Source organism: Cervus canadensis, chromosome 3, assembly GCF_019320065.1.
Source record: "Cervus canadensis isolate Bull #8, Minnesota chromosome 3, ASM1932006v1, whole genome shotgun sequence".
Lineage (NCBI taxonomy): Eukaryota > Metazoa > Chordata > Mammalia > Artiodactyla > Cervidae > Cervus > Cervus canadensis.
Genome location: NC_057388.1, coordinates 18,215,500 through 18,230,345, shown reverse-complemented (window position 1 = coordinate 18,230,345; position 14,846 = coordinate 18,215,500). Strand labels below are relative to the sequence as shown.

General features: G+C 36.6%; 1 protein-coding gene across 1 annotated transcript in view; it reads left to right on the top strand.

Annotated features, from left to right (window-relative positions):
* THSD7A (thrombospondin type 1 domain containing 7A) overlaps positions 1–14,846 on the top strand; it is a 452,526-nt gene that overhangs the window by 234,458 nt on the left and 203,222 nt on the right. The window contains exons 3-4 of the mRNA XM_043462735.1: positions 180–428; positions 3,132–3,313. Of these exons, the coding sequence (XP_043318670.1) occupies positions 180–428; positions 3,132–3,313 (431 nt within the window). The remainder of the gene's footprint in view (positions 1–179; positions 429–3,131; positions 3,314–14,846) is intronic.

The following is a 14,846-nucleotide window of genomic DNA, read 5'->3' as shown; positions in this document are numbered from 1 at the left end:
TGGAGTCTAACAGCTTTTACACATTATAAATGTTGGTACGTTTTCAATGAAATTGGAATTGTACTTCCAAGTAGAAATAAGCATGTCCAAGCTGATTTTGCTCTGGAACATTCATGCCTGCCTACAAAGTTCATGCCTACCTACAAGTCTGTGATGAGAATATTAATTCTCATTTGCAGCTTCTGCCAGCAAGAGAAGCTGCCAATGACCTTCCAGGCCTGCGTGATGACCAAGGAGTGCCAGGTGTCCGAGTGGTCAGAGTGGAGCCCCTGCTCAAAAACGTGCCATGACACGGCATCCCCTAAAGGCACCCGCGTGAGAACTCGGCTCATCAGGCAGTTTCCTATTGGCAGCGAGAAGAAGTGTCCAGAGCTTGAGGAAAAAGAGCCCTGCGTGTCTCAAGGAGATGGAGTTGCCCCCTGTGCCACGTGAGTTAATAAGGACAGCGACCTCTGTTGCCCATCTGCCCAAACTGCATATTCCTTTAGCTGATTTCAGTGGGGTGGCGTGTTGAGAAATACTGATTTTTACAAATTCTAAGTAGAAATATATCTCTACCAACACTATCTGATAAAAACAAAGAAAAAAAAAATACCAGTTTTACTAATGAAAGTGTCAGTAACAAGCTATGTTTCCCAATCTCCACAAAAGTTGGATTTTTAGCAGTAGTTCTTTGCATATTTTCTGTAATGAGGATTGGCAAGCTTTTTCTGTAGTGGAGAAGATAGTAAATATATTAGTCTTTATGAGCCACATGTGTCTCTGTCACGATGATTCACCTCTGCCTTTGGATCTATAAGCAATATGTTAAGAAATGAGTGTGGATATGTTTCCATAAAATATATTTATAGAAACAGGACAGGTTGAATTTAGCCATAGTTTGTCAACTAGTCTATAAGGTAAAATAATCTTTCAAAATATAGATTCCTTTTGCCTATTGAGCAAGCCCTATTAAAATTCAGTACTGTGTAAAACAAATCCTATTAAATATAGTAGAATACTACATCAAAATAATAAGACTTTAAGCTCTCTCAGGACCAAGATTGCTTATTAACCTTGGGTGTGGAGATTGTTTCTTCTTTAATCACTGATATATGTCATAGGACCAGGCACATAGTAAGTACCCAATAAATGTTCATCGAATTCAGATGAAATAAGATGATTTTGAAATATTTGGCACTGTAACTATATTATTTTTATCCTTAAAAATCATTTCCAAGACATTACTGTGAATTAACTTGGTGATAAATATGTTTCAGGTTAGTCTGAATGTAGAGTATTTACGAAAAAAACTTACACAATCTTAGTTTATCAGTAGATACCCACAAGCTTCATTGAAAGGTTCCCTGGAATATTTGAAACATTTAGAGAACAGGCTTACAGCTTGCACTTGATGAACCAGTGAAGAGGAAAATTACCACTACCACTGACGCTGCTGCTCCTCCTCCCATTTCTAACAGTAATAATAATAATAACAAAGAATAGTAATGATTCGTACAAGATCTTCAGTTATGCAGCACTGTGGAATCCTCCCTTCTCCCCTAATACAGCCAGCTGAACACTCTGAAGTTTCCTTCCAAACTTCTCTGCCTGCCCCTCTGACTTGTATGTTCCCCTTGGCATAACAGTTTCAGGGAAGCTGCCGGGTTCTCTAGTCAGAGTGTTTCATCTCCTGCGAGATTCTTCCATTTTTTTAATCTCAAGCTAGGATATCTTTATCCTCTCAGTTATTCAAACATCATTAACTATTAATTAAAATAAATCCCTATTCTAAATCTCTGTCTTCTAACCCTTTGTGGATAGTAGCATATTTTTTAAGAATGTGTAATCAATTTACGTTACTAAAAAATTTCTTTCTCTCACAGGACTCCTTAGGATGACCTATGTTGGGATGCTGCTCTATAAAAAATAAAATTTTCGTTTTAATTCCCCTAATGAATGGCTTGTTTAGTTTTCTTTTCTGTGCCACCTCCCAGTCTCTCCTCCCAAGGCATCATTTATCGATGATTTAAAAATTGACCTGAATACTTCACTTCCTTTATAAATATATGTCAAGAGCATTGTTCTTTGATGCCCTAGACCTGTACCTCTGTTAAGCCATGAATCCCCACTTACAAAAATTGAAAAATGGGCATGAAGTTCACCTTTACTGACATGAAACCTTACCACTGACAAAGCAAAGCATCTAGATCAGACATCCAAGAGCCCATTTAACCTTTTTGTCTAATTGAGATGAGCATTAGCACATCCATTTGTACCTGTGTTGGCTGTTAATCTGATTACTAAGGAAGCATCTTGGTAAAAATGACATAAAGTACTCCAAGAGCCATTTTCTTTGTGCTTTTAGAATATCCATTTTCCTTGAGGTAGAGAAATGCCATCACTGTCTATCTTCAGTGACATCAAGACCCTGGCTATCTCCTTAAAGCATGTGTTGGGCTGACAATCCTCTGACATTTTTTTCACATCATAATCTTGATTGGAGCTTTAATTTAGAAGCATAGATCATCTTTCCTGTGTTCCACTGATTAGAAACGTCAGCTCTTTTCATCGTTCATCAGTACTCATCAGGGATGCTCAAATGTTACAGGAGAGAAAAAAAAAAAAAACTCTTATTCTCAGCAATAAAGAGAAAACTCTGAATTATGTTATATTTTTATTACAAATACACAATCACAATTTTGACCAGTGTGAAGAAGGAATTTTCATACATTTTATTAACGACAAAACAAATATTTGGGTTCATCATTTAGAATGTTCTCCATTCTCAGATTTAATCTTCCTTTGTTTATAAACATGAAAAAAAGGGCAAGCCTGAGTTCAGCTTAATTAAACGTAAAATTTCATATATTCAGCATTATGCTCTCTTTGTATAAAATATTTATAAGTAACTTCTAGTAGTTGCAATTAAAACTGTATCATCTTAAATTTAACCCCTCTTTAAACGGAGCAGCATAAAGATGTAGAAGAAGGGATCGAAACTGAACCTGTACCAGAGATGTGGTCTAAGATTGATTCAAGGGGAAGAAATTGTTCAGATTAATTTTCTTGAGGGGAAAAAAAACAAATAGGATTGGAGAAAAGTTGTATTCAGTGAACACATGGCCACTGTCGGCATTTTCTTTATCTAGGTACAGCTGGAGGACCACGGAGTGGACCGAGTGTCGGGTGGACCCTCTGCTCAGCCAGCAGGACAGGAGGCGAGGCAACCAGACGGCCCTCTGCGGAGGGGGCGTCCAGACCCGAGAGGTGTACTGCGTGCAGGCCAGCGAGAACCTCCTCTCGCAGCTGAACACCCACAAGGACAAAGAAGGTAAATCTTGTTTTCTTCTCAAGTACTCACCTGTGGAGAGCAGGCATGGGATCATCCTGCAGGGATTATATATGCAGCCATTTGGGGGCACGAAGAGCCGTATATTTGTTCACATTATGGCGGATATTAACTATGTTCAATGGTAGTCTAAATGATGGTTATAAAAATAATTAATAAAGTTCCATCTTTGGTTCGTTCTGGTTTGCTGACAAGCCTCTCTTTAAATTTTGACTTCAGGTTCTGAGTCAGAATTTAGCAATTATAAAATAAATTATAAAATTTATTTAAAATAAAATTTATGTAAAATAAAAAAATAAATTATAAAATTATAAAATATAATTTAGCAATTATAAAAATAGAATAAACATGTGTCTTATAAGGATACATATAGGATGCAAATATGTGTTCTAAAGCTCAAATTTCTTTTCTTCATATAAGAATAAGTAAAACCTGTATGTTAAAAAAGAAAACTTGTTCTGCTGTTTTACAATGATGTTGAAAAAATAAATTAATTATGGTATTGAGAGAAAATTCACTTTGAATTTAAAAGAAATAGAGAATAAAACTACAGGAAAAGATCTTTAATCCAAAGGCATAACTTAAAAACAAAAAGACAAACAAACAAACAAAAAGCTTTGATTAAATGCTTTAATTTGGTAGACATATCTTAGAATTTTTTTGGTCTAAATCTCAGTTTGGGGACAAGATGTGATAAGTGTACAAAAGAATAGTGAGTCCAAGATGGTCAAGATTAAAAGTACATATTGTTGAATATTACTATTACTCTAAAATTCTGATCATCGTTGGACTGAGCCTCTTAAGAGCCTCTTAACATTTTACTACCTGAGGGACTGCAGGACTTGTATCACTAATACATTCAGCCCATATTGATTAGTGGCCAGAAGAGCTCCAAAAATTGTCTATGGTGATGAGGACAGAAATATCAATACAAATTTCATGTCAGGAAAATGCTCATGGTCATCATGAGGGCACACAGACCAATAGTCATAATGCTGTATGAAAGTGAAAGTGTTAGTAGCTCAGTCCTATCTGACTCTTTGCAACCCCATAGACTGTAGCCCACCAGGCCCCTCTGTTCATGGGGTTTCCCAGGCAAGAATACTGGAGTGGGTTGCCAGTTCCTTCTCCAGGGGATCTTTCCCACCCAGGGATCGAACCCAAGTCTCCTGCATTGCAGGCAGATTCTTTACCATCTGAGCCACCATAATTGAGTTTTAGAATAGCTGTGGTGAGAAAATAGAGGAACCTTGATAACGGAGGTGGAATTTGAGCTGTTATGATGCATATACTCCATATAGTTAAGCAGGTCAGGCATGCAAGAGGGAGTTTATTCTAAACAGAAGGAACAACATGGATTAAAGGTGAAAAAAAAAAAAGGAATAAAAAAACTAAATATTCAGAAAAGGAATATGACCAAGAAGAATCATAAAAGCAAGGGAAGAACCAAGAGAAAAAGACATTTCATAAAACAAAAGGAGAGAGCGCTCTTTTGCCTCCCACCAAAGTTGCAGCAGCAGTAATTCTTGGGAAGTAAGGACTAAAGTTTTGCATTTGCAGCTTGCAGAATTTAATTGTTTTGTATCCACTGGCTTTACACAGCATGTTAACTCATTTAGTAATCTAGCCTAGGGATACCTTTTACTACTAATATGTCTTGCGATTTTAAGGAAGTAGCATAAAACATGTAATGTTAGTACATTAATATTTTCTTAGTCACTTTAATGGCTACATTTTTAACATCCTTTGGTGAATTTATTATGGCAGTCCTTTCAGAGTAGTATAATTTCATTGCTAGAGGTAGATCAGATTTTAGTTTCTGAATGTCAATTATATCCTCTAGGTTATTACTTTCAAAAGATCCTTCAGAATTTTGAATTGTAATTGGACACTTTTAAAAATAATTTGTCATAGAGTTCCCTGACTACTGCTGTCAAGGCACTGCAGAACAATAAAAATAAAAGTCACAGGAAAAAAAGATAAGATGCAAAGAATATTATTATTAAGATGTATCTGTTGGGCTAATGCAAACACCAAAGCATAGATATGGAAGTAGTCAATTCACCTGAAATTAATATTTAATCTTGTAAGTATATAACATAAATAACTTAAGAATCTGTGTCCTTTCATGTCAAAGATCAAGAATATTAATAAGCCTCTTATAGTCTTTGCAAAAACAGTTGATTCTTGCTAAAAGTTGCAGTTATTTTTTCCTCAGAATTTAGACTATGTGAGTTCCCCCTAGTAGTACTCAATTTTCCCCAGTAGGAAACTTGTTAGATATACCAGCATCCCAAGGGTAACATGTGAATACTATAGATAGGTGTGAATAGAGAACAATTAGACTGTGGGCTGTGAAGATTATTCACAGTCTTTTTCAATAAATACGAAAGAATGAAAGCTTACTTTATAAAAACAGGGAAACCTCTCAGAATAACTTGCTTTTTCAATCCCAGCAAGAAGGTACTGATCTCAAGAAATCCTGACTGTTTAGCCATGAACAGGGTATCCTAAGTGCAATTCATATTGCACTTAATTTGAAGAACAAGGATTGCACTGTTGTTTTTGTAGATTCTCTCTGTGTGTTTTATAAATGTCTTTTCACATATAACCAAACTATTGAAAATACTTTAACTCAAAATACTTTAGCCCCAACATAAAATTTCTTTATACAAAAATACTGAAAACAAGTGATATGACATCAACTTCCTTTATTATCTTGGTATATCATGTTACATAGAATTTTGATAATGACCACCATAGCACAAAACCAAGATCACTTTAAATTACTTTATTCATTGATGTATTTTCTGCTATTAACTGACTCACATCTTACAAGGCCGTAATTCTTTTCCTTGGAGCTAATATATTTAGTTTTCATGAAGTTGAAATATTTATTATTAAAGTACTCACAAAGTAAAAAGTATAATATTCAAAACTTGGTACAAGTTGAATTACCAGGATAGTTATTAAGTTGGTGATGGCATCTACAGACAATGGGAAAAATATGTCTACTTGATATTGGAGAGTATCCACATTTTATTCATGGAATTCTTCCAGTTCTAACAGAATATTGAGGTGATCAAAATTTCCATTATCACTCATTTAGAAGAAAGACTTGACAGGTTCTCTGCTGAGAAGAGTCAGCAGTAAAATCTTGACAGTTTCTGTGAGCTGGCTGTTCAGAATTCCAGTAGTCTTGAAAAATGTCCAACTTGTCCTGGCATGAAATCTATCCTCAAAATGTGACAGGAAGAGGCCTTGCCCATAAGGTTATCAGTGTAACTCCTAGAAAGCTGAGGGACGTGTTACTGATCATTAGATGCATAATGTGAATTGACTCTTGGAAGAGTTCATAGTGAAATGAAAGTAGATTTTAGCTATAGTAACTCAAGACACCTTCCAGTTGATACAGATTGAACATGTTTTCAAACGAGGGAAGCCAAAGTTATTCATTATAAAGCACCATAAAGCTGCGAATATCATAGAAAATTGTATAAGATGCTTTTATACAAAACATAGCAAATAATCCACACTTATATCTGGATAAGGCCTGTGAGATTTGCAGTTACTAAGAAAGACAGTCTGGATAATAAGCCTGTATGATGACACTGAATGAGACAAACCAGCAGAAAGGTTTGGAGGGTCAATAGAAAAATGGATTGAAGGCAGGATGGTTGTACTGTGAATAGGTAGACAGAAGGATGAATAAAGAACTCATGTTTTCACATGTTTTGCCCCCCAAAATGTGAATAAAATAGTCACCATCCCTATGAAGTACAAATTGTTTATAGTTGTAGTCTTCTAACTGTAGTTTCCACAGACTACCCTGCTTCAGTCAACACTGTTTTTTGAGGGGGAAAGACTATTCTTATATATATGCTGCTCTTTCCCTGTTATTTCAGAAACTAAATATCAGAGTACATTGAAGCCTAGTGCTGCACCTTCCCTGTCCATCACTTTTGAAGTAACAGGTTGGTGAGACTGTTTTATGTAACATTTCAATCAGAAATGTATGTCAAGATTCTCTATACCTTCCCTGATATAATTCTTAAACCCTCTAGGAAAAATAGTAGTTTAGTTTTACTTTCTATTGTCCTTGAAATAGACTTAAAGCTGGGGCTTCCCTGGTAGCTCAGATGGTAAAGAATCAGCCTGCAACTCAGGAGACCCTGGTTCATTCCTTAGTCAGGAAGGCCCCCTGGAGAAGGGATAGGCTACGCATTCCAGTATTAGGCTTCCCTGGTGGCGCAGATGGTAAAGAATCCGCCTAAAATGCAGGACACCTGGGTTTGATCCCTGGGTTGGGATGATCCCCCGGAGAAGGGCATGGCAACCCACTCCAGTGTTCTTGCCTGGAGAATCCCCATGGACAGAGGAGCCTGGTGGGCTACAGTTCATGGGTCCCAAAGAGTTGGACATGATTGAGTGACTAAGCACACATGAAATAGAAATGATTTTTTGTCTCTTGGCTTTCTATAACATCATAATATAGATATAAATATTGTAGAAAACATAAAAGGATTTTTGAATTTACTAACTATATAATGTCTCAGATATCATAATTATATCAGTTCAGTTCAGTTCAGTCGCTCAGTCGTGTCTGCTCTGTGACCCCAACAATTGCAGCATGCAAGGCCTCCCTGTCCATCAAAACCTCCCGGAGTTTACTCAAACCCATGTTCATCGAGTTGGTGCTGCCATCCAGCCATCTCATCCTCTGTCATCCCCTTCTCCTCCTGCCCCCAGTCCCTCCCAGCATCAGGGTCTTTTCCAGTGAGTCAACTCTTTGCATGAGGTGGCCAAAGTACTAGAGTTTCAGCTTCAGCATCAGTCCTTCCAGTGAACACCCAGGACTGATCTCCTTTAGGATGGACTGCTTGGATCTCCTTGTAGTCCAAGGGACTCTCAAGAGTCTTCTTCAACACCGTAGTTCAAAAGCATCAATTTTTCGGTGCTCAGTTTTCTTTATAGTCCAACTCTCACATCCATACATGACTACTGGAAAAACCATAGCCTTGACTAGACGGACATTTGTTGGCAAAGTAATGTCTCTGCTTTTAAATATACTATCCAGGTTGGTCATAACTTTCCTTCCAAAGAGTAAGTGTCTTTAATTTCATGGCTGCAGTCACCATCTGCAGTGATTTTGGAGCCCCCCAAAATAAAGTCTGACACTGTTTCCATTGTTTCCCCATCTATTTGCCATGAAGTGATGGGACCAGATGCCATGATCTTAGTTTTCTGAATGTTAAGCTTTAACCCAACTTTTTCACTCTCTTCTTTCACTTTCATCAAGAGGCTCTTTAGTTCACCTTCACTTTCTGCCATAAGGGTGGTGTCATCTGCATATCTGAGGTTACTGATACTTCTCCCGGCAATCTTGATTCCAGCTTGCGCTTCATCCAGCCCAGTGTTTCTCACAATGTACTCTGCATATAAGTTAAATAAACAGGGTGACAATTTACAGCCTTGACGTACTCCTTTCCCGATTTGGAACCAGTCTGTTGGTCCATGTCCAGTTCTAACTGTTGCTTCCTGACCTGCATACAGGTTTCTCAAGAGGCAGGTCCGGTGGTCTGGTATTCCCATCTCTTTCAGAATTTTCCACAGTTTATTGTGATCCACACAGTCAAAGGCTTTGGCGTAGTCAATAAAGCAGAAATAGATGTTTTTCTGGAACTCTCTTGCTTTTTCGATGATCCAGTGGATGTCGGCAATTTCCTCTGCCTTTTCTGAAACCAGCTTGAACATCTGGAAGTTCACAGTTCACGTATTGCTGAAGCCTGGCTTGGAGAATTTTGAGCATTACTTTGCTAGCGTGTGAGATGAGTGCAATTGTGCAGTAGTTTGAGCATTCTTTGGCATTGCCTTTCTTAGGGATTGGAATGAAAACTGACCTTTTCCAGTCCTGTGGCCACTGCTGAGTTTTCCAAATTTGCTGGCATATTGAGTGTAGCACTTTCACAGCATCATCTTTCAGGATTTGAAATAGCTCAACTGGAATTCCATCACATCCACTAGCTTTGTTCCTAGTAATGCTTTCTAAGGCCCACCTGACTTCACATTCCAGGATGTCTGGCTCTAGGTGAGTGATCACACCATTGTGATTATCTGGGTCATGAAGATCTTTTTTTGTACAGTTCTTCTGTGTATTCTTGCCACCTCTTCTTAATATCTTCTGCTTCTGTTAGGTCCATACCATTTCTGTCCTTTATTGAGCCCATCTTTGCATGAAATATTCCCTTGGTATCTCTAATTTTCTTGAAGAGATCTCTAGTCTTTCCCATTCTGTTGTTTTCCTCTATTTCTTTGCATTGATCACTGAGGAAGTCTTTCTTATCTCTCCTGGCAATTCTTTGGAACTCTGCATTCAAATGGGAATATCTTTCCTTTTCTCCTTTGCTTTTCGCTTCTCTTCTTTTCACAGCTATTTGTAAGGCCTCCTCAGACAACCATTTTGCCTTTTTGCATTTCTTTTCCATAGGGATGGTCTTGATCCCTGTCTCCTGTACAGTGTCACGAACCTCCATCCATAGTTCATCAGGCTGTCTGTCTATCAGATCTAGTCCCTTAAATCTATTTCTCACTTCCACTATATATTCATAAGGGATTTGATTTAGATCATACCTGAATGGTCTAGTGATTTTCCCTACTTTCTTCAGTTTAAGTCTGAATTTGGCAATAAGGAGTTCATGATCTGAACCACAGTCAGCTCCCGGTCTTGTTTTTGCTGACTGTATAGAGCTTCTCCATCTTTGGCTGCAAAGAATATAATCAATCTGATTTTGGTGTTGACCATCTGGTGATGTCCATGTGTAGAGTCTTCTCTTGTGTTGTTGGAAAAGGGTGTTTGCTATGACCAGTGCGTTCTCTTGGCAAAACTGTATTAGCCTTTGCCCTGCTTCATTCTGTACTCCAAGGCCAAATTTGCCTGTTACTCCACGTTTTTCTTGACTTCCTACTTTTGCATTCCAGTCCCCTATAATGAAAAGGACATCTGTTTTGGGTGTGTGTTCTAAAAGGTCTTGTAGGTCTTCATAGAACCGTTCAATGTCAGCTTTTTCAGCATTACTGGTTATATAAACATGTATAAAGTTTGGTTATGAACACTTTTGTTGTAGTAAATTCATGAATGTGTGAACAGTTTTCATAATTTATCTTTTTTTTTTAAACATACCACTTTGTGCTCTGCTAATCTTCATATGGTAAATGAAGAAGGAAGTAAGTCACCTCATTGTTGTGTTTGAGAAACATACCCTACCTACACTGATACAGTGGGTAGTAAAAAGCACTGTGATATAGAATAATTAAAAAATAAGAAATCCCTGCAGGAATCAGGCCTTCCTCAGAAATTGGTCCTCTGGATATTTTGTGGAAGAAAAGAGATGTTTCCCTATTCCCCTACAGAAATTTCTTTGTGATCAGTAGATACAAAATAGAAAGTGAAATGCAAGAGGTTTCAGCCACTGGGATGGAAATTAATCAAAACTTACATACTGGGAATTAGATTAAGCTGGTCAGTGGTCTACACTGGGGGTTACTTAGTAGAGGAAGAGCTTACTAATGACGTGTCAGGAAAAATTCAACCAAAAAGATAATCAAAGAAAAATGTAACGAGACGGCTAGGAAGTCATGTAATCATGAAAACAATGCTTATAATACCTTTGACTTAGTCAATGTTTAATAAACATTTATTGTTTGACATGTTTACTCTCCCCTTTGTTAAAGTGGTGCAATTTTTCAAATTTGTCTGAAAATTTGTCTCTTTACTGCTTCAGGTGCAATTAAACATTGTCTCTTTTAGGTAGGGACTCTAGTCACACACATCATCCTTCACCCCTGAAGAATTACTATTCACACCTCTGACTTTGAATACAGGAAACATGATCTAGTTGTTAGATCAAATGATGAGAATAAAAATTTATACATTTTGTGTCAGGTGGGCCACTCATTTAAGAGACTATTTTTATTTGTCTTTTTTTTCTCTTTTCTAATTATATAGATAGCTTAAAAAACTTTTGAATATTCATATTAAGGCTACTTTCATGAGAATCCCAGGCAGATAATCAGGAAATATGGTTTTCATTTCTGCTTGGCCTTATATCCTGATGTCCGTTGCTTATTTACCTAAAAATATTTAATGACATTTATGCTATATTTAATCAATATGGTAGACTAGCTGAAAATCATATTTTTTAAAAAGATTTATTTATTGATTTATTTTTGTCGGTGCTGGGTCTTCATTGCTGTGTTTGGGCTTTCTCTAGTTGCAGTAGGCAGTCTTCTCATTGCAGTGGCTTCTCTTGTTGCAGAGCACAGGCTTCAGGCATGCAGGCTTCAGTAATTGCAGCATGACTCAGGAGCTGTGGCTCACTGTCTCTAGAGTGCTAGCTCAGTAGTTCTGGTGCACGGGCCTGGTTGCCAGCGGCATGTGGGATCTTCCCAGAGCAGGGATCAAACCCGTGTCACCTGCATTGGCAAGCAGAGGATTCTTAACCACTGGACCACCACAGAAGGCTCTGAAAATCATACTTTAAAAAATACTTGGACATTCAGGATGCAGAATTTTTTAAAGTACTTTTAAGAGCAGAACTGAGGTCTTGATAAACTAAATGATTTCCCAGTAATGAAGGCTGAGTTGATACCTTCTGTGATTGCCCTTGGGAGGGGATGGTATGGGAAAAGGGTTTGCATTATGGGGATTTGGGAGCGTGGAACCAGTAAGGGGCATGACATTAACATGTGCTCAGAGAAAGAGAGCACAAGCAGAAGTAACTCTATTACTTCATCAATAGGATCAAGGAGTGAGCAGAAAAATTCAACATACTTATAGACAGAGATAAAAATGAAGCAGATCAGCTTCAGCCTTAGATCAGGGCAAAAACAAACCTCTCCTAAACATTCCAGCTATGGCCTGTACTCATATGAGTTTAAGTTTCAAATTAATGGTACTTCCATAAATCCTGAGGCCACAAAGCTGAAAATTAATGTAAGAAATGGTGTCAGGCAATTGTATTACCAAAGTGCCTGACATAGCAAAAGTAAAAACTCTAAAGAGAGAGACATTTTAACCTAAACTGCAGGATTTTCCTGGATAAACGACGCCATTCAAAATTGTGAGGTACATGAGGAAAAATAATTCATTGTAAACAGAATTTAAAATGCCTAACAAACAGTAAAATTTGACTCGCAAGTTTGGAAATATTTTAAAAAGCAGATACAGACTATAAAATACGTATGTTAAAACTTATTTAAGATGTAAAGGAAAATTACAACATTAAATATAATGAGGCACAATTAAAAAGACCACATTTTTAAAAAGAAAAGAAACAGAAGTTCTAGGATGTTCTAGGACTAAAAAGTACTATAACTGGAAATAAAGAAATGGATAGATTACACAGATTGAGATAAATGATTATCAATACATTAAAGACAAATGTAAGCAGATTATCCAAAATGCAACATTGAAAATAGAAGTTGAAATAAAAACAAGGATAACAGTCATACAGAATTAAACAAGAAGGTTCAGAGTAAGAGAATCAGAGAAAAGATAAGAGATATCTAGAATTGATGAAGGAATGTACAGAATCAAGAAAATTCGCTAGCAATATAACAATATTTGTATAAATTATATACACTACAGTGGGTTTTCAGCTAATGAACTCCAAAGACATATTAAAAGGAATATAGGGAAGGAAAAAAGTTAATTACAAAAGAATTAACAAATTAACAGTGAAGTTCTCAACAGCTACAAGAGATCAAAATAATATATTCAAAGTTATAACCTTTGTCAGAGTCAAAGGTTATTATAGAAAATCATTTTGTCTTAATTATTATGATACCAATCAGATGTATTGTATGTGTTTTGCCATGATCAAACTTAAGACTGTGGATTACTCAGTGCAAGCACGTACCACTGGTGAAAAGTACATAAACACACAGATTCATACATTGTACTTCCCAGGCAATAATGCCATCTTTATATACAAAGTGCAGATGAAATTTTTATTTTATCAAGGAAATAAAATGAGATTTAAATTTTATACACACACACACACATATATATATGTGCAATGTTAACACTATCCAGAAGATTGAATGGCTGGATTGTTTAAATGACATTTGATAGAACATTTTCTTGGGTAATCCAAATGCCCAGAATTTTCTCCAGTAGTTTTAGAGTGAAGGATAATCTTCACAAACATAAAACTCAATACAAATTATATTGCTAACTTGATATTGTTCAATGAAGCATGAAAATGATAACAAATTTTTAAAACTGAAGGAAACATCTGAAAATTCATAAGTATCTCAAGCCTATCTCCCTTTGTATCATTCTCATTTTTTTTCCTAGTTTCTTAATGGTAAAGGTGAGTGACACTGGCTTGACTACCTAGACAAAAGTAATCATGAAAAAGGAATTATTACTCAGAAAAGATAACAAAATTCATTATGTATGTTGGTGTCTTGACAAAGTTTGGTGTCTTTGACAAAGTCGTAGATGATAGACTGTTAAATATGTGAGTTGTATTAAGCTAATAAAGATAAAACATTCTGAGAAACAAAAGACCTATACATAGAAAACTATAAAACACTGATGAAAGAAATCAAAGAGGACACAAACAGATGGAGAAGCATACCATGCTCATGGATTGGAAGAATCAATATTGTCAAAATGGCTATTCTACCCAAAGCAATCTATAGATTCAATGCAATCCCTATCAAGCTACCAACGGTATTTTTCACAGAACTAGAACAAATAATTTCACAATTTGTATGGAAATACAAAAAACCTCGAATAGCCAAAGTAATCTTGAGAAAGAAGAATGGAACTGGAGGAATCAACCTGCCTGACTTCAGACTCTACTACAAAGCCACAGTCATCAAGACAGTATGGTACTGGCACAAAGACAGAAATATAGATCAATGGAACAGAATAGAAAGCCCAGAGATAAATCCACGAACTTATGGACACCTTATCTTTGACAAAGGAGGCAAGAATACACAATGGAAAAAAGACAACCTCTTTAACAAGTGGTGCTGGGAAAGCTGGTCAACCACTTGTAAAAGAATGAAACTAGAACACTTTCTAACACCATACACAAAAATAAACTCAAAATGGATTAAAGATCTAAATGTAAGACCAGAAACTATAAAACTCCTAGAGGAGAACATAGGCAAAACACTCTCCGACATAAATCACAGCAAGATCCTCTATGACCCACCTCCCAGAATATTGGAAATAAAAGCAAAACTAAACAAATGGGATCTAATGAAACTTAAAAGCTTTTGCACTACAAAGGAAACTATAAGCAAGGTGAAAAGACAGCCCTCAGATTGGGAGAAAATAATAGCAAATGAAGAAACAGACAAAGGATTAATCTCAAAAATATACAAGCAACTCCTGCACCTCAATTCCAGAAAAATAAATGACCCAATCAAAAAATGGGCCAAAGAACTAAACAGACATTTCTCCAAAGAAGACATACAGATGGCTAACAAACACATGAAA